At 41.3% G+C, this 16,455-nt stretch overlaps 1 protein-coding gene across 2 annotated transcripts in view; it reads left to right on the top strand.

Annotated features, from left to right (window-relative positions):
* The window catches only part of LOC135550820 (opioid-binding protein/cell adhesion molecule-like), a 428,940-nt gene extending 414,419 nt beyond the window's left edge, over positions 1-14,521 (top strand). For both annotated transcript variants that reach the window (XM_064981951.1, XM_064981950.1), the window contains 5 exons: positions 1,074-1,202; positions 1,952-2,072; positions 5,505-5,656; positions 7,859-7,894; positions 10,556-14,521. In XM_064981951.1, the coding sequence (XP_064838023.1) occupies positions 1,074-1,202; positions 1,952-2,072; positions 5,505-5,656; positions 7,859-7,894; positions 10,556-10,659 (542 nt within the window). In that variant the 3' untranslated portion in view covers positions 10,660-14,521. The remainder of the gene's footprint in view (positions 1-1,073; positions 1,203-1,951; positions 2,073-5,504; positions 5,657-7,858; positions 7,895-10,555) is intronic.
* The last annotated feature ends 1,934 nt before the right edge of the window (positions 14,522-16,455 follow it).

Below are 16,455 nucleotides of genomic sequence, written 5' to 3'. Positions count from 1 at the left end.
ATTCTCCTTCCGTGGCCTCCAACTGCTCTTAAACGCAAGTAAAACTAAATGCATGCTCTTCGATCGCTGCCCGCACCTGCTCGCCCGTCCAGCATCACTACTCTGGACGGTTCGGACTTAAAATATGTGGACAACTACAAATACCTAGGTGTCTGGTTAGACTGTAAACTCTCCTTCCAGACTCACATTAAGCATCTCCAATCCAAAATTAAATCTAGAATCGGCTTCCTATTTCGCAACAAAGCATCCTTCACTCATGCTGCCAAACATACCCTCGTAAAACTGACCATCCTACCGATCCTCGACTTCAGCAATGTCATTTACAAAATAGCCTCCAACACTCTACTCAACAAATGGGATGCAGTCTATTTGGCCCTCGCTTCATACTCGTCGCCAAACCTACTGGCTCCAGGTTATCTACAAGTCTCTGCTAGGTAAAGCCCCGCCTTCTCAGCTCACTGGTCACCATAGCAGAACCCACACGTAGCACACGCTCCAGTAGGTATATTTCACTGGTCACCCCCAAAGCCAATTCTTACTTTGGCCACCTTTCCTTCCGGTTCTCTGCTGCCAATGACTCGAAGATCTGCAAAAATCACTGAAGCTCGAGACTCATATCTCCCTCACGGGCTTTAAGCACCAGCTGTCAGAGCAGCTCACAGATCACTGCACCTGTACATAGCCTATCTGTAAATAGCCCATCCAACTACCTCATCCCCATACTGTATTTATTTATTTATCTTGCTCCTTTGCACCCCAGTATCTCCACTTGCACATTCATCATCTGCACAACTACCATTCCAGTGTTTAATTGCTATATTGTAATTACTTCGCCACCATGGCCTATTCATTGCCTTACCTCCCTTATCCTACCTCGTTTGCACACACTGTATATAGACTTTTTTCTACTGCATTGTTGACTGTATGTTTGTTTATTCCATGTGTAACTTTGTTGTTGTATGTGTCGCACTTCTTTGCTTTAACTTGGCCAGGTCGCAGTTGTAAATGATAACTTGTTCTCAACTAGCCTACCTGGTTATATAAAGGTGAAATAAAAAATAAAACCTCCACAGGTGACCTGGCATCGGAGGACGAGTACCTGGACATCCCCAGTATCTCCAGACAGAGAGCGGGGACCTACGAGTGCACCGCCGTCAACGACATCGCCACAGATGTCCAGACCGTGGAGATCACAGTCAACTGTGAGTTCAATGTCAACCCAGTCCTGGCATGTATTTTACTAGGAACGAAACGGAAGCAAATGGGCCAAATTGGGGAGGGACTAACACTGAACTTGTCCAATAAGAGAGACTTGTTGCAAAAAGTTTTCCATTTGCTACAATGTGCAATAGGCATTCCATTCCCTTGCAGACAGTTTCTCTGAGTCAATGGTCTCATGACCAATAATTTAATATAGATGAATGGATGAAGCTCCGTTTAGGTTAATCTTAACTTTGTTCCAGTTCTCCAGAAAAACGTGTAGGGTTCCATTTACGTGAAATCAGTTTTGATTTGGGTTTAGCTTTATTGTTTTTACACTTCAACCGGAAAAACAGTTTGTGAAAGAAAAAATATATATAAGAATTTGTGCTTGCTATACATCATGCCTTATTATCTGTGTATGGGTAAAGGTATTTGATGCATGTTGCCATAAATTGGGCATTTTAATGTATTTTTAAAAGACAGGAATCGTTGATCTTATTATACTCCCCTTGTAATCATTACAACATTAACTGTGCTCTGAAGTACCAGTTAAATTAAACCCCTCTGCATTTACAAATTGGTTCTCCAAAGAAGAATGGCTTTCAACTTGATTACAGCTGTTCAGATAGAGGAACATCCTTTCTGGATGGACCAAATCCTCGCTCTGCTATTTACACATGACCCCTGCCTGATACTTTGACCCCGTCTCTGGAACACTGATCCCATGAGTGCCCTCGTGTGCCCGTAGATGCCCCCAGTGTGTCAGAGGGCAGAGACGTTGGCGTGACCCTTGGCCAGAGAGGGGTGCTGGAGTGCGAGGCAGATGCAGTACCCGAGGCAGACTTCGAGTGGTACCGAGACGACAGAAGGTAACCCGTTGTGCATGTTTGCAAACATGTTGAATTGCTGCTTTTTCCAGGCTTTTTGATTTTCCTGGAAGTAGATTTTCAAGGAAGGTCATTAGATCATCAGCATTTTCAAAGGTGAGAGAGCGAGAGAGTACACTTGTAGAATGTCCCTATGGTTAGAGACCCAAAGCCTAACGGCCGTATCATTTTGTATTACACATCTTACCATTGTACGTGGTCAAAACACTGTCATTTCCACCTGCCATTGAACCTGCTTGGAAATTGCAATAAATTATAACATATAGTATGTCATTTAACAATGACATAAAATGTAGACGTCGTGGTGGTCATCTCAGACTTTCCCAAACCCCTAGCTGCAGTAAGTTTTCATACAAGTAGGTTGTGAGTAACACAAGAGTTGTGTGCATTGTTGTACTCACATGGCTGAGGCAGCTCTACACTGAGTGTACAAAACATTAGGAACACCTTCCTAACATTGAGTTGCACCCCTTTTGCCCTCAGAACAGCCTCAATTCATTGGGGCATTGAGTCAACAAGAATAGATGTTGTTTGGGTAATGGACCATTCTTGATACACTTGGAAAACTGTTGAGCGAAAAACCCAGCAGCATTACATTTCTTGACACTCCCGGTATCTACTATCATACACCGTTCAAAGGCACTGTCTTGCCCATTCAACGGCTTACTGCCACACATACACAATCCATGTCTCACTTGTTTCAAGGCTTAAAAATCCTTCATTAACCTCTTTCCCTTCATCTACACTGATTGAAGTAGATTTAACAAGTGACATCTATTGTCAGAAGAGCTCCGAGACAGGATTGTGTCGAGATACAGATCTGGGGAAGTGTACCAAAAAATTCTGCAAAATCGAATGTCCCCAAGAACACAGTGGTCTCCATCATTCTTAAATGGAAGAAGTTTGGAACCACCAAGACTCTTCCTAGAGCTGTCCGCCTGACCAAACTGCGCAATCGGGGGAGAAGGGCCTTGGTCAGGGATGTGACCAAGAACCCGATGGTTACTCTGACAGAGCTCTAGAGTTCCTCTGTGGAGATGGGAGAACCTTCCAGAAGGACAACCATCTCTGCAGAACTCCACTAATCAGGCCTTTATGGTAGAGTGGCCAAACTTTATTTAATTGTTTTATTTTTTATTTCACCTTTATTTAACCAGGTAGGCTAGTTGAGAACAAGTTCTCATTTGCAACTGCGACCTGGCCAAGATAAAGCTTAGCAGTGTGAGCAGACAACACAGAGTTACACATGGAGTAAACAATTAACAAGTCAATAACACAGTACAAAAAAGGCAAGTCTATATACATTGTGTGCAAAAGGCATGAGGAGGTAGGCGAATAATTACAACCTTGCAGATTAGCACTGGAGTGATAAATGATCAGATGGTCATGTACAGGTAGAGATACTGGTGTGCAAAAGAGCAGAAAAGTAAATAAATAAAAACAGTGTGGGGATGAGGTAGGTGAAAATGGGTGGGTTATTTACCAATAGACTATGTACAGCTGCAGCGATCGGTTAGCTGCTCAGATAGCACATGTTTGAAGTTGGTGAGGGAGATAAAAGTCTCCAACTTCAGGGATTTTTGCAATTCATTCCAGTCACAGGCAGCAGAGTACTGGAACGAAAGGCGGCCAAATGAGGTGTTGGCTTTAGGGATGATCAGTGAGATACACCTGCTGGAGCGCGTGCTACGGATGGGTGTTGCCATCGTGACCAGTGAACTGAGATAAGGCGGAGCTTTACCTAGCATGGACTTGTAGATGACCTGGAGCCAGTGGGTCTGGCGACGAATATGTAGCGAGGGCCAGCCGACTAGAGCATACAAGTCGCAGTGGTGGGTGGTATAAGGTGCTTTAGTGACAAAACGGATGGCACTGTGATAAACTGCATCCAGTTTGTTGAGTAGAGTGTTGGAGGCAATTTTGTAGATGACATCGCCGAAGTCGAGGATCGGTAGGATAGTCAGTTTTACTAGGGTAAGTTTGGCGGCGTGAGTGAAGGAGGCTTTGTTGCGGAACAGAAAGCCGACTGCGGAATAGAAATCCGACTCTTGATTTGATTTTCGATTGGAGATGTTTGATATGAGTCTGGAAGGAGAGTTTACAGTCTAGCCAGACACCTAGGTACTTATAGGTGTCCACATATTCAAGGTCGGAACCATCCAGGGTGGTGATGCTCGTCGGGCATGCGGGTGCAGGCAGCGATCGGTTGAAAAGCATGCATTTGGTTTTACTAGCGTTTAATAGCAGTTGGAGGCCACGGAAGGAGTGTTGTATGGCATTGAAGCTCGTTTGGAGGTTGGATAGCGTAGAGGTGGATCAGGGAATCGCCCGCAGCAAGAGCAACATCATTGATATGAGAGTCGGCCCGAGAATTGAACCCTGTGGCACCCCCATAGAGACTGCCAGAGGACCGGACAGCATGCCCTCCGATTTGACACACTGAACTCTGTCTGCAAAGTAATTGGTGAACCAGGCAAGGCGGTCATCCGAAAAACCGAGGCTACTGAGTCTGCCGATAAGAATATGGTGATTGACAGAGTCGAAAGCCTTGGCAAGGTCGATGAAGACGGAAGCCACTCATTAAAGAGCACATGACAGCCCGCTTGGAGTTTGCCAAAAGCCACCTCAAGACTCTCAGACCATGAGAAACCAGATTCTCTGGTCTGATGAAACCAAGATTGAACTCTTTGACTTGAATGCCAAGCGTCACGTCTGGAGGAAACCTGACACCATCCCTACGGTGAAGCATGGGGGTGGCAGCATCATGATGTGGGGATGTTTATCAGCAGCAGGGACTGAGCGACTAGTCAGGATCGAGGCAAAGATGAACAGAGCAAAGTACAGAGAGATCCTTGATGAAAACCTGTGCTAGAGCGCTCAGGACCTCAGACTGGGGAGAAGGTTCACCTATCAACAGGACAACAACCCTAAGCTCACAGCCAAGACAATGCAGGAGTGGCTTTGGGACAAGTCTCTGAATGTCCTTGAGTGGCCCAGCCAGAGCCCGGACTTGAACCGGATCGAACATCTCCGGAGAGACCTGAAAATAGGTGCGCAGCAACGCTCCCCATCCAACCTGACAGAGCTTGAGAGGATTTGCAGAGAGGAATGGGAGAACTCCCCAAATTCAGGTGTGCCAAGCTTGTAGCGGCATATCCAAGAAGACTCGAGGCTGTTATCGATGCCAAAGGTGCTTCAACAAAGTACTGAGTAAAAGGTCTGAATATTTATGTAAATTTTGATTAGCAAAAATTCCGATAACCTGTTTTCACTTTGTCATTATTGGGTACTGTGTCAAGATCAAGCACGGGGTCAAGGGGTCTGAATACTTTCCAAAGACACTATGTATTTTACATTCTTAAATAAATTCCTTTATTCATTCATTGACTACAGAGGTGTGTATCTCTCTTCAAGGATCTTCAATGGTTTTGACGGCATGGAGATCGAAGATGCCGGGCAGCTCTCCAAGTTGACCTTCTTCAATGTCTCTGAGCCCGACTACGGCAACTACACTTGCATCGCCATTAACAAACTGGGCAGCTCCAACACAAGCTTTGTCCTGTATGGTGAGTACATTAATTACCATGTGTTCCAGGTGCAACAAAATGAACATGTTGTATGTTGGTAACACATTATAATAACTTTCACGAAAAGGCCACGATACATGTCCCTAAATGCTTCATAAAGTATTTGACCTGTTGTAAAGGTATACTATGAATGTTTACAAATAACGAAATACTTAATTATTAATAGTTTAGAAATAATGTATTAATGCCTGTTTTCATAAAGTGTACTGAAAATGTTGTGTTATTTCGACATGATTCTCATTTCACTTTGAATGGACTTTTATTCCTCTTTATGTGATTTATTTGATATGAATAACTGAGGACATTTCCATGCTTAACATCAGTCTGAAGCTGATTTAGTGTAAGAATAACTGTACAGTGCCTTGCGAAAGTATTCGGCCCCCTTGAACTTTGCGACCTTTTGCCACATTTCAGGCTTCAACCATAAAGATATAAAACTGTATTTTTTGTGAAGAATCAACAACAAGTGGGACACAATCATGAAGTGGAACGACATTTTTTGGATATTTCAAACTTTTTTAACAAATCAAAAACTGAAAAATTGGGCGTGCAAAATTATTCAGCCCCTTTACTTTCAGTGCAGCAAACTCTCTCCAGAAGTTCAGTGAGGATCTCTGAATGATCCAATGTTGACCTAAACGATGATAAATACAATCCACCTGTGTGTAATCAAGTCTCTGTATAAATGCACCTGCACTGTGATAATCTGAGGTCTGTTAAAAGTGCAGAGAGCATCATGATGAACAAGGAACACACCAGGCAGGTCCGAGATACTGTTGTGAAGAAGTTTAAAGCCGGATTTGGATACAAAAAGATTTCCCAATCTTTAAACATCCCAAGGAGCACTGTGCAAGCGATAATATTGAAATGGAAGGAGTATCAGACCACTGCAAATCTACCAAGACCTGGCCGTCCCTCTAAACTTTCAGCTCATACAAGGAGAAGACTGATCAGAGATGCAGCCAAGAGGCCCATGATCACTCTGGATGAACTGCAGAGATCTACAGCTGAGGTGGGAGACTCTGTCCATAGGACAACAATCAGTTGTATATTGCACAAATCTGGCCTTTATGGAAGAGTGGCAAGAAGAAAGCCATTTCTTAAAGATATCCATAAAAAGTGTAGTTTAATGTTTGCCACAAGCCACCTGGGAGACACACCAAACATGTGGAAGAAGGTGCTCTGGTCAGATGAAACCAAAATTGAACTTTTTGGCAACAATGCAAAATGTTATGTTTGGCGTAATAAGCAACACAGCTCATCACCTTGAACACACCATCCCCACTGTCAAACATGGTGGTGGCAGCATCATGGTTTGGGCCTGCTTTTCTTCAGCAGGGACAGGGAAGATGGTTAAAATTGATGGGAAGATGGATGGAGCCAAATACAGGACCATTCTGGAAGAAAATGGAGTCTGCAAAAGACCTGAGACTGGGACGGAGATTTGTCTTCCAACAAGACAATGATCCAAAACATAAAGCAAAATCTACAATGGAATGGTTCAAAAATAAACATATCCAGTTGTTAGAATGGCCAAGTCAAAGTCCAGACCTGAATCCAATCGAGAATCTGTCGAAAGAACTGAAGACTGCTGTTCACAAATGCTCTCCATCCAACCTCACTGAGCTCGAGCTGTTTTGCAAGGAGGAATGGGAAAAAATGTCAGTCTCTCGATGTGCAAAACCGATAGAGACATACCCCAAGCGACTTACAGCTGTAATCGCAGCAAAAGGTGGCGCTACAAAGTATTAACTTAAGGGGGCTGAATAATTTTGCACGCCCAATTTTTCAGTTTTTGATTTGTTAAAAAAGTTCCACTTCATGATTGTGTCCCACTTGTTGATTCTTCACAAAAAAATACAGTTTTATATCTTTATGTTTGAAGCCTGAAATGTGGCAAAAGGTCGCAAAGTTCAAGGGGGCCGAATACTTTCGCAAGGCACTGTATATACTCAATTTAGTAATCTGTGCCTTAATCTAATGCAACATCATAATGATTTAGGTTAACAGCAACATCTTCCACCTCACTGTATGCCTTTTAACACTGCACCCACGAAGCTAAAAAGTCATTCACCAGCTTTACTTTCACGTTGTTCATATTAAGGCAGCAATGTCTATGATTGTTTGCTTTTGTTCGTTTTTATATATTTTGCTCTGTTCTGTTCCGTTTTTCTGGTGTAGAGGTTATTGAACCCACTAGCTCAACACTATTGCAAGGTTAGTACCGGTATTTGGCATGAGCATGTGTTTCGACCCACTCTCTGATGCGCTAACAGCAATCTAACAATGCATGATAAGCATTGCCATTTTCACATCGACAACAAACTGATTATATGCCAATATCACTGGAGTATCATACAATGCTAATACTGAGGTGACAGGAGGACTATGTTTCTGCCACTGAAAGGGGTTATAGTGTTTAAGCTGAGCCTGACGAAATGAGATTGTCAGAGTTACTGGGCTGTTCTGACTTCTTATGATAACGTTATTAGCTTTCAATTCCATTTATTAATATTGATAAGAAGTGAAAAGGTATATCTGACAGGTGACATTTCCTGGGAGAATTCTCCCAGGCTGATAAGTATGTCACTGGAATCGTCGTGGAAATGGTAAATGAAGAGCTCTGAGCTTTTAAACGTTTTTCTAACCGTGTTTTGTTCTTCTTTTTTCAACCGCCTAACCGGCTCGCCATGTGGCATGGCTTTATTTTCATTTTGCATGTGCTTCATCTGCTGTGTAAGTATCTATCTGTCCTACAACTATCATTTGTGATGGATCATGTGTGTGTTTTAACGGTTGTAACAATTTGTTATGCAATTTTTCCATCTAGTTGATGATTTGTGTCTATATAGAAATCTCTAATGTCTAATTCTTCCTTCCCTCTAGTTTGTCATTAATGAATACTTGTAATAAAGGTTACTACTATAGTGTAGCACTATGACTGACCTCTTAGCAATGCGTTAGCAATGAATATTGACATTTGATGTATTCTCAGCATCATCATTTTTTGTATTAATTAGACATGATTGGAATGTAAGTGAAACAGGATCCATTAACTGTGGGGCTCCTCTTCAGAGATGTATTAATTGCTTTGATTTGGATTGTGGGGGGAAAGCAGAACTATTATTGTAATTATCCACATGCAGGTTTAGGAATAATCTACAGTGGCAGCATAATTGGATAGATGTCCCAGAAGAAAGCCTGGTGAACTCCATGAAAATCCAAGGGAAATTAGAAGTCATTGTATTAACGATACTTGGCTTCAAAGTAAAAGATGTAATAATATCGTCCCTCTCTCTCACTCGATAATGCCCCATGTGGTCCAATATTTATTTACAGTTAGGTGAGGAATTATTGGATCCTTTGATATAAATGAGCAATGAATACTATAAAATAAATAATAAAAATAAAAAATAATAAAAATATATATATTATTTTAAACTAATACAGTTGCTCAGGGATGTTTTGTTTATTAACAAGTAGTAAAAAAATATCTAAAGAAGAAAGGTGTCTTGCTGGAAGATCAACTTGCAGCCAAGTTTCAGCCTCCTAACAGAGGCAACCAAGTTTTTGGCTAAAATATACTTGTAAAGTTAATTATGCCGTTGACCTGAACAAGGGTCCCAGGACAAGTGGAAGCAAAATAGCCCCAAAAAATCAAAGATCCACCACCATGTTGTACAGTAAGGAGGTATTTCCTGCATATGTATTGTTCTTTCAAAGGCCAAACCATTGGTGTGCAAGGCCAAACAGCTCTATTTTCATGTCTGGCCATAGCACCGCCTAATCTTTGCCAAACGGCATTGGCGCTTGGATTGGAACCGGTGCTACGGTCATATGACATGAAAATTGATCTCCTTGGCCACGCTCACTAGTGGTGGGTTTGGCCTTCAAAAGATCAATGCATCTGTAGAAATACCTCATCCCTACAGTAAAATATGGTGGTGGATCTAATACCACCATCACAACCATTTTTTTTAACTGCTATTGTGGTAAACGTGTACTGTAATTAGCAGGAATACATGATATGCTATAGGATGTTTTGAAACTCACAAGATTGTTTTAGTGAATAAGGAAGTGGTTTGACATCTTAATTGGACCATCCTACAACTCCCTTATTGCTCCAGGCCCCACATCGTTAGCCCAGCCTCTGCTATCATGCTTCAATTTAGATTAAAAACTCACAGACCTCCTACCAACCAAGAAAAAAAGGCCCTGGTCCTGCTCTTTCCTCCACTGTCTATCAATGGTTATTGCTTTTCTCCCTTCCCTCAGTTGATTAGCTTGTTTACAAGCAGCCACAATTAAGGCCCAACTGGGCAGCCGGCTTGGTTGGTCAAGGTTTCATAATATCATACAGTAAGATGATAATAACGGAGGTGATAAGGGCTCAAGTCAACAGGGCTTGCTGGCGATGAGAGGAAGAGAACAGATGCTTTAGCAATGCTTATATGGCCGCCAAAGTGCCCCCAATTAAACATTCCATCAGCAGGAATCTGAGTATTCTGTAGTCTGGGAATGACCTGATTAGCATAGCTAGCTTCAGTTCCCTAGCTATGCCAGGGATAACTTGGACATCTCTATGCTGAATAATAAGTAAACAGAACTGGGATGAATAACAATGTTCTCTTTTGAGGTGGGTACCTAATGGCACTAGTAGGCGTTTGGCCCGGGGTGTAGTTGATTATGTGCCTTGTGTCAATTACTGCAATCCATTTGTTGCTTTTCTGTGGAGTGCCGGGGAGAAGGTATTAGAGCAGTGAATCACTTGTTATCTGCAGATCAGAAGGTTCAAGTCAGCAAAACCAATCTTGAACACCACAAACTCATACAAATGTTTTTCTCCCTCTCCTCTGCCATCCCCCTTGGCCACAACAGGACCCGGAGCAGTGCAGGACGGGAACAGCGGCTCGATGGGGACGCATGTACACACCTACACCTGTCTACTACTGGCCATCCTTCAGTTTCTGCTCAGGTTTTGATGCAGTAGGCTTTCTGGCTTCCGAGGGGCAAGGTTGCGTGGTTTGTGTGTTTTCTCTCACCCGGAACCACAAACGTGATGCACATGGGTGCATGGGCTACCCTTTTACATAATGTCAAGCCTCTAAAAAGTATTATGTAACATACACATTTTTCTTTGTTAATTTTAGGAGTTTTAAGGACATAACAACATTGGATTTTTGGGTTTTGATTTGTTTTCGTTTCCCCTCCCATTATGTTATGATTCTCAAATGTTTCTTTTTGGGTGTGGTTTGTCTGTTATTTACATTTATTTATTTCAGTTTCTACCGAGTGACATAGTCATCTTAGCCCCAAGAGTCTTAAGCGTAAATCATAGTCCATTGACGTTAAGACGCAATAGTCCGGCATCCCATTGTGACGTAGCTACGCAGCTCTGAGACCACCATCAGCGGGGGATGCACAGCCCGAAAGCGCACCTCCCAACAATTCCCAACCAACGCCGCTCCGGTACGCGTCCTTTATTCATTTGAATGTGGTAACGGTTGGAGAAAAAGCTTGAGAATTTGAAAAGTATGAATGCCAATATTCCAGAACACTGCTGTGCGTATGCGTACACATTTTGGACTATGATAGACGCTTTAGCCCCAAGATTCTTATCCCCAAGAGTTAAGTATATGAGGTGAATGAAACAAACATTTCAAACAGGCAGTGAAGCAGATGGACTGAAATCACTCTAGGACCTAAAAGCCTGTTATCATGTTTTTTGTTGTTGGTGTAATTATAATTTAAACCTATTTCTGATTCCGACACATTGACAAACCACAGCAATGGTTAATAAGAAATTATATTTTCTCAGCAATGTCAATTGTGATATTTTCAGTTGTTTGTGCTATTCTATCTATTTTGGGGATTTTAACACACATTTTGAAAGGGGTAAATACAATATCAAAGCTGTAATTGTGATTATTTAGGCAAAGAGCTTGTTTTTCCTCCCTTTTAGCTGGCACAAGTCTACACAAGGTGGTGTAAAGAATTACTTAACTAGTTATGAATGGGAAGGAAGTTATTTCCATTTGTGTGGACATCTAACTTCAAATAATGTAATCTCTCACAAATGTTATTAATGTCACTACAACTGGTTTTACTTTAAGGTACTTTAAGTTATATGTATTTACATGGGTCATTTGCACACAATTCTGAAGTATTCCCATCTCAACAGTGTTGGTAACAAAGAGGCTAAGGAGTAAGATTGTGTCCAATAGCAACTCTATGGATCACTCTAAGGGCAAATTCTAACTTGCACTTGAAAGGATACTTTGGGATTTTGGCAATGAAACCCATTATCTACTTAAGATGAACTCACGGATACCACTTTTATGAATCTGCATCCAGTATGAAGGCAGATAGAGGTAGTTTCACGATCCAATGCTAACTAGCTTAGCGCAATGACTAGAAGTCTATGGGATCTACTAGCATGCTAGCAGTTACCATGGCCTAACACTAGTTAGCAATTGTGCTAACTATAGTTAACAACTTCCTTTAAACTGCTCACAGAGAAAATGGTATCCACAAGTTCATCTGACTCTGGGGAAGTAGATAAAGGGCTTCATTGCTAAAAATCCTGAAGTATCCCTTTAAGTAACATTTTCACTTTGCTGCATTGATGTCAATGGGAGACTTAGACTTTAGGATTTGCCCCTAAAATAGCCCAAAAACCTCTCAGCCATTAGTTTGTCTTTTTTTGTTGTTGTTACAAAATACCCTCTCATAACCACTAAGTATTAATTGTTTGGTTGTGTTGAACTGGTACATGTAAATGTACTGGAATGTACATGCAAATGTACTTTGACTGGAAATGCAAATGTTTTACATATATTGTCTCCCAATAGAGCACATATACATACAGTCCATTAATATATTATAATTTAGTGTTGTATACCGGGTTAAATAATCAGGGCCGAGTTGGGATTGATTTGAAATCAGGCATATATTTGTCTCCTCTGTGACCTTGTCACCAAGGACACACTCAGGAGCTACAACAATACTTTCTGTAACTGTTCTATGTAACACAACATCCACTTAGTCTGACTCTATAGAGAAAACATCTACTACAAACGTTTGCTCAATGCTCAATTTGTTTTTGTATAACAGGAACGCACACAATGCTCTGTGAAATCAATATGCAAGAATTTTGCAGCTTTCTTCTGTGCAATGCCATCAACCCTTTGGCCCAGTTTATAAACTACACAGCAGTTGCTCTTCCTTGTGATCATTTTTTAAACTTTATTAAAATATCTGGACCCATATTCACAAAGTGTCTCAGAGTAGGAGTGCTGATCTGGGATATTTTTTGTATTTTAGATCATAATGAATACAATGGCTTGGACAGGGAAATGATTCGTTCCTGTATTGGTTTTAACGTTACATCTATCAGGCAGTGCACTTGTGGAGCTCATGAACAACAAATAATTTACAATGAGAAACCCCAATCGAGTGGTTCACTGTGGTTAAAAGGATGATAGTAAGGGACTGATGTATAAAAACAAATCCTAATTTATAGGTCTTAAAGGTAAACTCAACGTTGTGAAATCATCATCATACACAGCGGGACAATTTATTGCTTGCTCCCAGAAATCAACATCTAATCTGCCAGGACTGTAACTGTTGGTTCTTCCTTAAATGGGCATGCCTCAGGGGAGGGCACATATTAACAGTCCGTTTTGGCAGTTTTCTGTTGTTGATGTCTGGAAGCAGGAGGTCACCATGCCATGTACGATGATAACATATAGTGAAGTCTGCCTTCAATATTTTATTCGCAAATGGGGAGAAAGGAACACATTTTGATGTTAAGAAATATTTGACATGTTAATGGTTCAAACCTGTGGTGCTGCCATCAGAATAGGCCATATTACAGCAGATAATTGGGTGCATTTATCACACATTTCAAATGTGTGATGTCTGTGTGAGAGCTGCATTGATTTTACACTGATTAGGAATATCACTTTAATGCATGTCATGATTGGTGCAAAATACATCAGCGTAATGGTTTGCACCCCAAAACTATTTTTGAAATAAATACCACATGATTATTACCCTTGTAAAAGAGGTCTTCAGACCTCCATGGGATAAAATAAAGGTTGAATAAGTTTTCTCTGTGGTGATGGCATCACACATTTTTACTGACAAAACGGATCCCAATGCCTGTTGAAAGATATGGAAATCTGGGGTTAACCTCCGTCTAGTGACGGAAACTTTATCATTATGTGAACTCAATGAATTAAAGGCCATGCTAAGGGTAGATTCAATAAAAGTGTTATTTTTTTAATTTTTTGCAGTTGTTTCAAAACATATGTACAGAAAGCAACAGCTGGGGCTTCTGAGAAGTCCACGGTATATCCATCACAGAAACCAACTATTCCAACTATTGTTTTTGATTGAGCTTATATTGCACCTACCCTTTAGTATAGTGCTGTTTGTGACGTGACATTTGTTGAGTATGCATTGCAGTTTGGAATAATTCCTTTTGGAATAGGGACTTTGGAAATAGCAGTGACAAAGTTGTAGACATTGGCGGCATACGGATGTGCTTGTCTCAGTTGTTATAAAAGGACATTTCTGTGTTGGTGCATGACCAAATCTCATAATCAAATGAATTTGAATTTTTGATGACACACACATTCCCTCTACTCCAATACAGTACTGTCAAGTCATTCAGCCGGCATAGGTCACAGTAATCCCTTAATTCTGGTTGTTTCCAAAGTGAAGAGAAAATGACATTCTATTTGACTCCCTGTAATGTAAGATTGTTGATTCATATGTATTTTCTTTATGAAGATTGTGTGTTCATATTTAAGACTGACAATAATAAAAAAAAACATGTATCTTAAATGCCCCATGATCTTTGTTTGAGTATGCTCAATGCCATGGTTTGAATTGCAAGTCAGCCATTCGCATGTTTGCTTCATTGGGTAATTTAACTCACCTGGCATCTCCAGGCTCTGTGTCCCACCACCTTGTCAGCCATACCTCTCTAGGACCCACATGACAGACCTGCCTATTGGATTTTTCCATTTGGGAGACATTTCCAATCTGCTAAACTGTGTTAAGCGAATCAAATCCCCATATCATGCCAGTGGTCTGCCATAAAGTGGAGAGAGTAAGTGCACTCTGTGGAGTAGTGAGTGTGGTGACTGTCACAATGACCGGAGAGTACCATTGATTTTTCACTGACCCTGGTCTTGACTGACTGTGGCCCTGTACAAACACTGTGCCAACTCCCGCTAATGGCCATGTCCCAATGACTAGACTAAATTCTCTCCTCTCACCTATCAATTATGTACCACTTCAGCATGGGAGCTTCCTTAATAGGTTAAATCTTGTTTCTCTGCCCTGCTATACCAACACGACATGGATGTTAATTGCACGGCGCACCAGGTGAAACTTTCTATTTCTCATTCCCATAGATTATACATGCAACAAGAGGCGCTGAGTCTTCTACAAAACATCACCTAGAGAATAGGTCAGGGGTAGGCGACCCTGTTCCTGGAGTGCTGCAGGTACTGGAGGATTCTGTTCCAAGCAGGCAGCACACTGAGCTAATTGATCAGTTTAGTGTTTGCCTAAATTCAACACACCTGGTCTTCCAGATCTGTTAAACCAAAAACATTCAGTTCCTGCGCACTCCAGGACCAGGGTTACCTACCAATGCAATAGGTCATTACCAGGAGGATTGCTTTGCAGACAAATTATTATTTAAAACTGTGTACTGTTAAGTGTGTAGCGCATCTTCAGGTTGTCGTTGTTTATTGCCACTTTCCCTCCCAAAAAATGATTACAAATTGGGCTCCTCTGTTGCGCTGCACTCGCTACCATGCTGTTCTACTTCATCCTCAACAATATTTAATTCATGCAAACATCTGCTCCCTGCAATTAACAGAAAGTACAGAACGGGACTGTTATTAAAAAGAAAACGGGCCTGTCGATAAGATGACATCTTTACCTGTACTGTACTTTATCTTGATAACATTTCTTTAACGGGCAACTTCCTAAGAAATGTACAAATGGGGATACATTGGGGAGAAGTTCAGTTAATACAATAGAAGCGGATGCATGTCTGTCTGCAACCTTGTTGACTGATAATACAAGGAGTCTCCGCTGTTACTTACTTCATGATCAATGCAAACCGTCTACCCTCAGTTGGCAGTCAGCACAGCTGGTGGCCATCAATAGCAGATAGCTAGGCAGCCACTTCCCAGCTTTTAAAGGCATTGAAGCACTTGTTGGTTCTACATTTAAGGAGTTCATAAATAGTTCCACGTTCTGAAAGCGTAATGACTGAAAGTTTTTTGTTAATTTGACCAGTTTTTGAAAGATAAATGTACATAATTTCAAATTTGTAACTTAACATGCCAACTTCAAAAGGGCTCTGCCTAATTCTGAATATACTTCCTTGTCCATAATATGTTAGTGTAATTACATACATACTGCATACTGGCAAGCTAAAATCAAGTGGTGTGATATTCCGGCTAACATGTTTAATGTGCATTGGGTCTTGTAAATAACACATGTATAGTCAAGTGTTTAACACTTTACATTTGGCTGGAAATGGGTTTTCTTACAGCTTACGTCAGTAGTTGGCTCTTCAGAAGCAGAGTATAGATTTTAATAGAAAGAGACTGGACAGGCAGATTGGTTGTGCTTGACCTAGCACCCAAGTCCATGATAGACATTTAAACATGGGAGACAAGTCATAGCTGTCTGTCTTGCCACGTAAACCATATCCCCCCTCACTTTCTCAGTGTTATATCCCCTTCTAA

This window comes from Oncorhynchus masou, chromosome 12 (genome assembly GCF_036934945.1).
Source record: "Oncorhynchus masou masou isolate Uvic2021 chromosome 12, UVic_Omas_1.1, whole genome shotgun sequence".
NCBI classification, from domain to species: domain Eukaryota; kingdom Metazoa; phylum Chordata; class Actinopteri; order Salmoniformes; family Salmonidae; genus Oncorhynchus; species Oncorhynchus masou.
The sequence above is the reverse complement of the archived record's forward strand: the minus strand, read 5'-3'. Positions and strand labels throughout refer to the sequence as shown.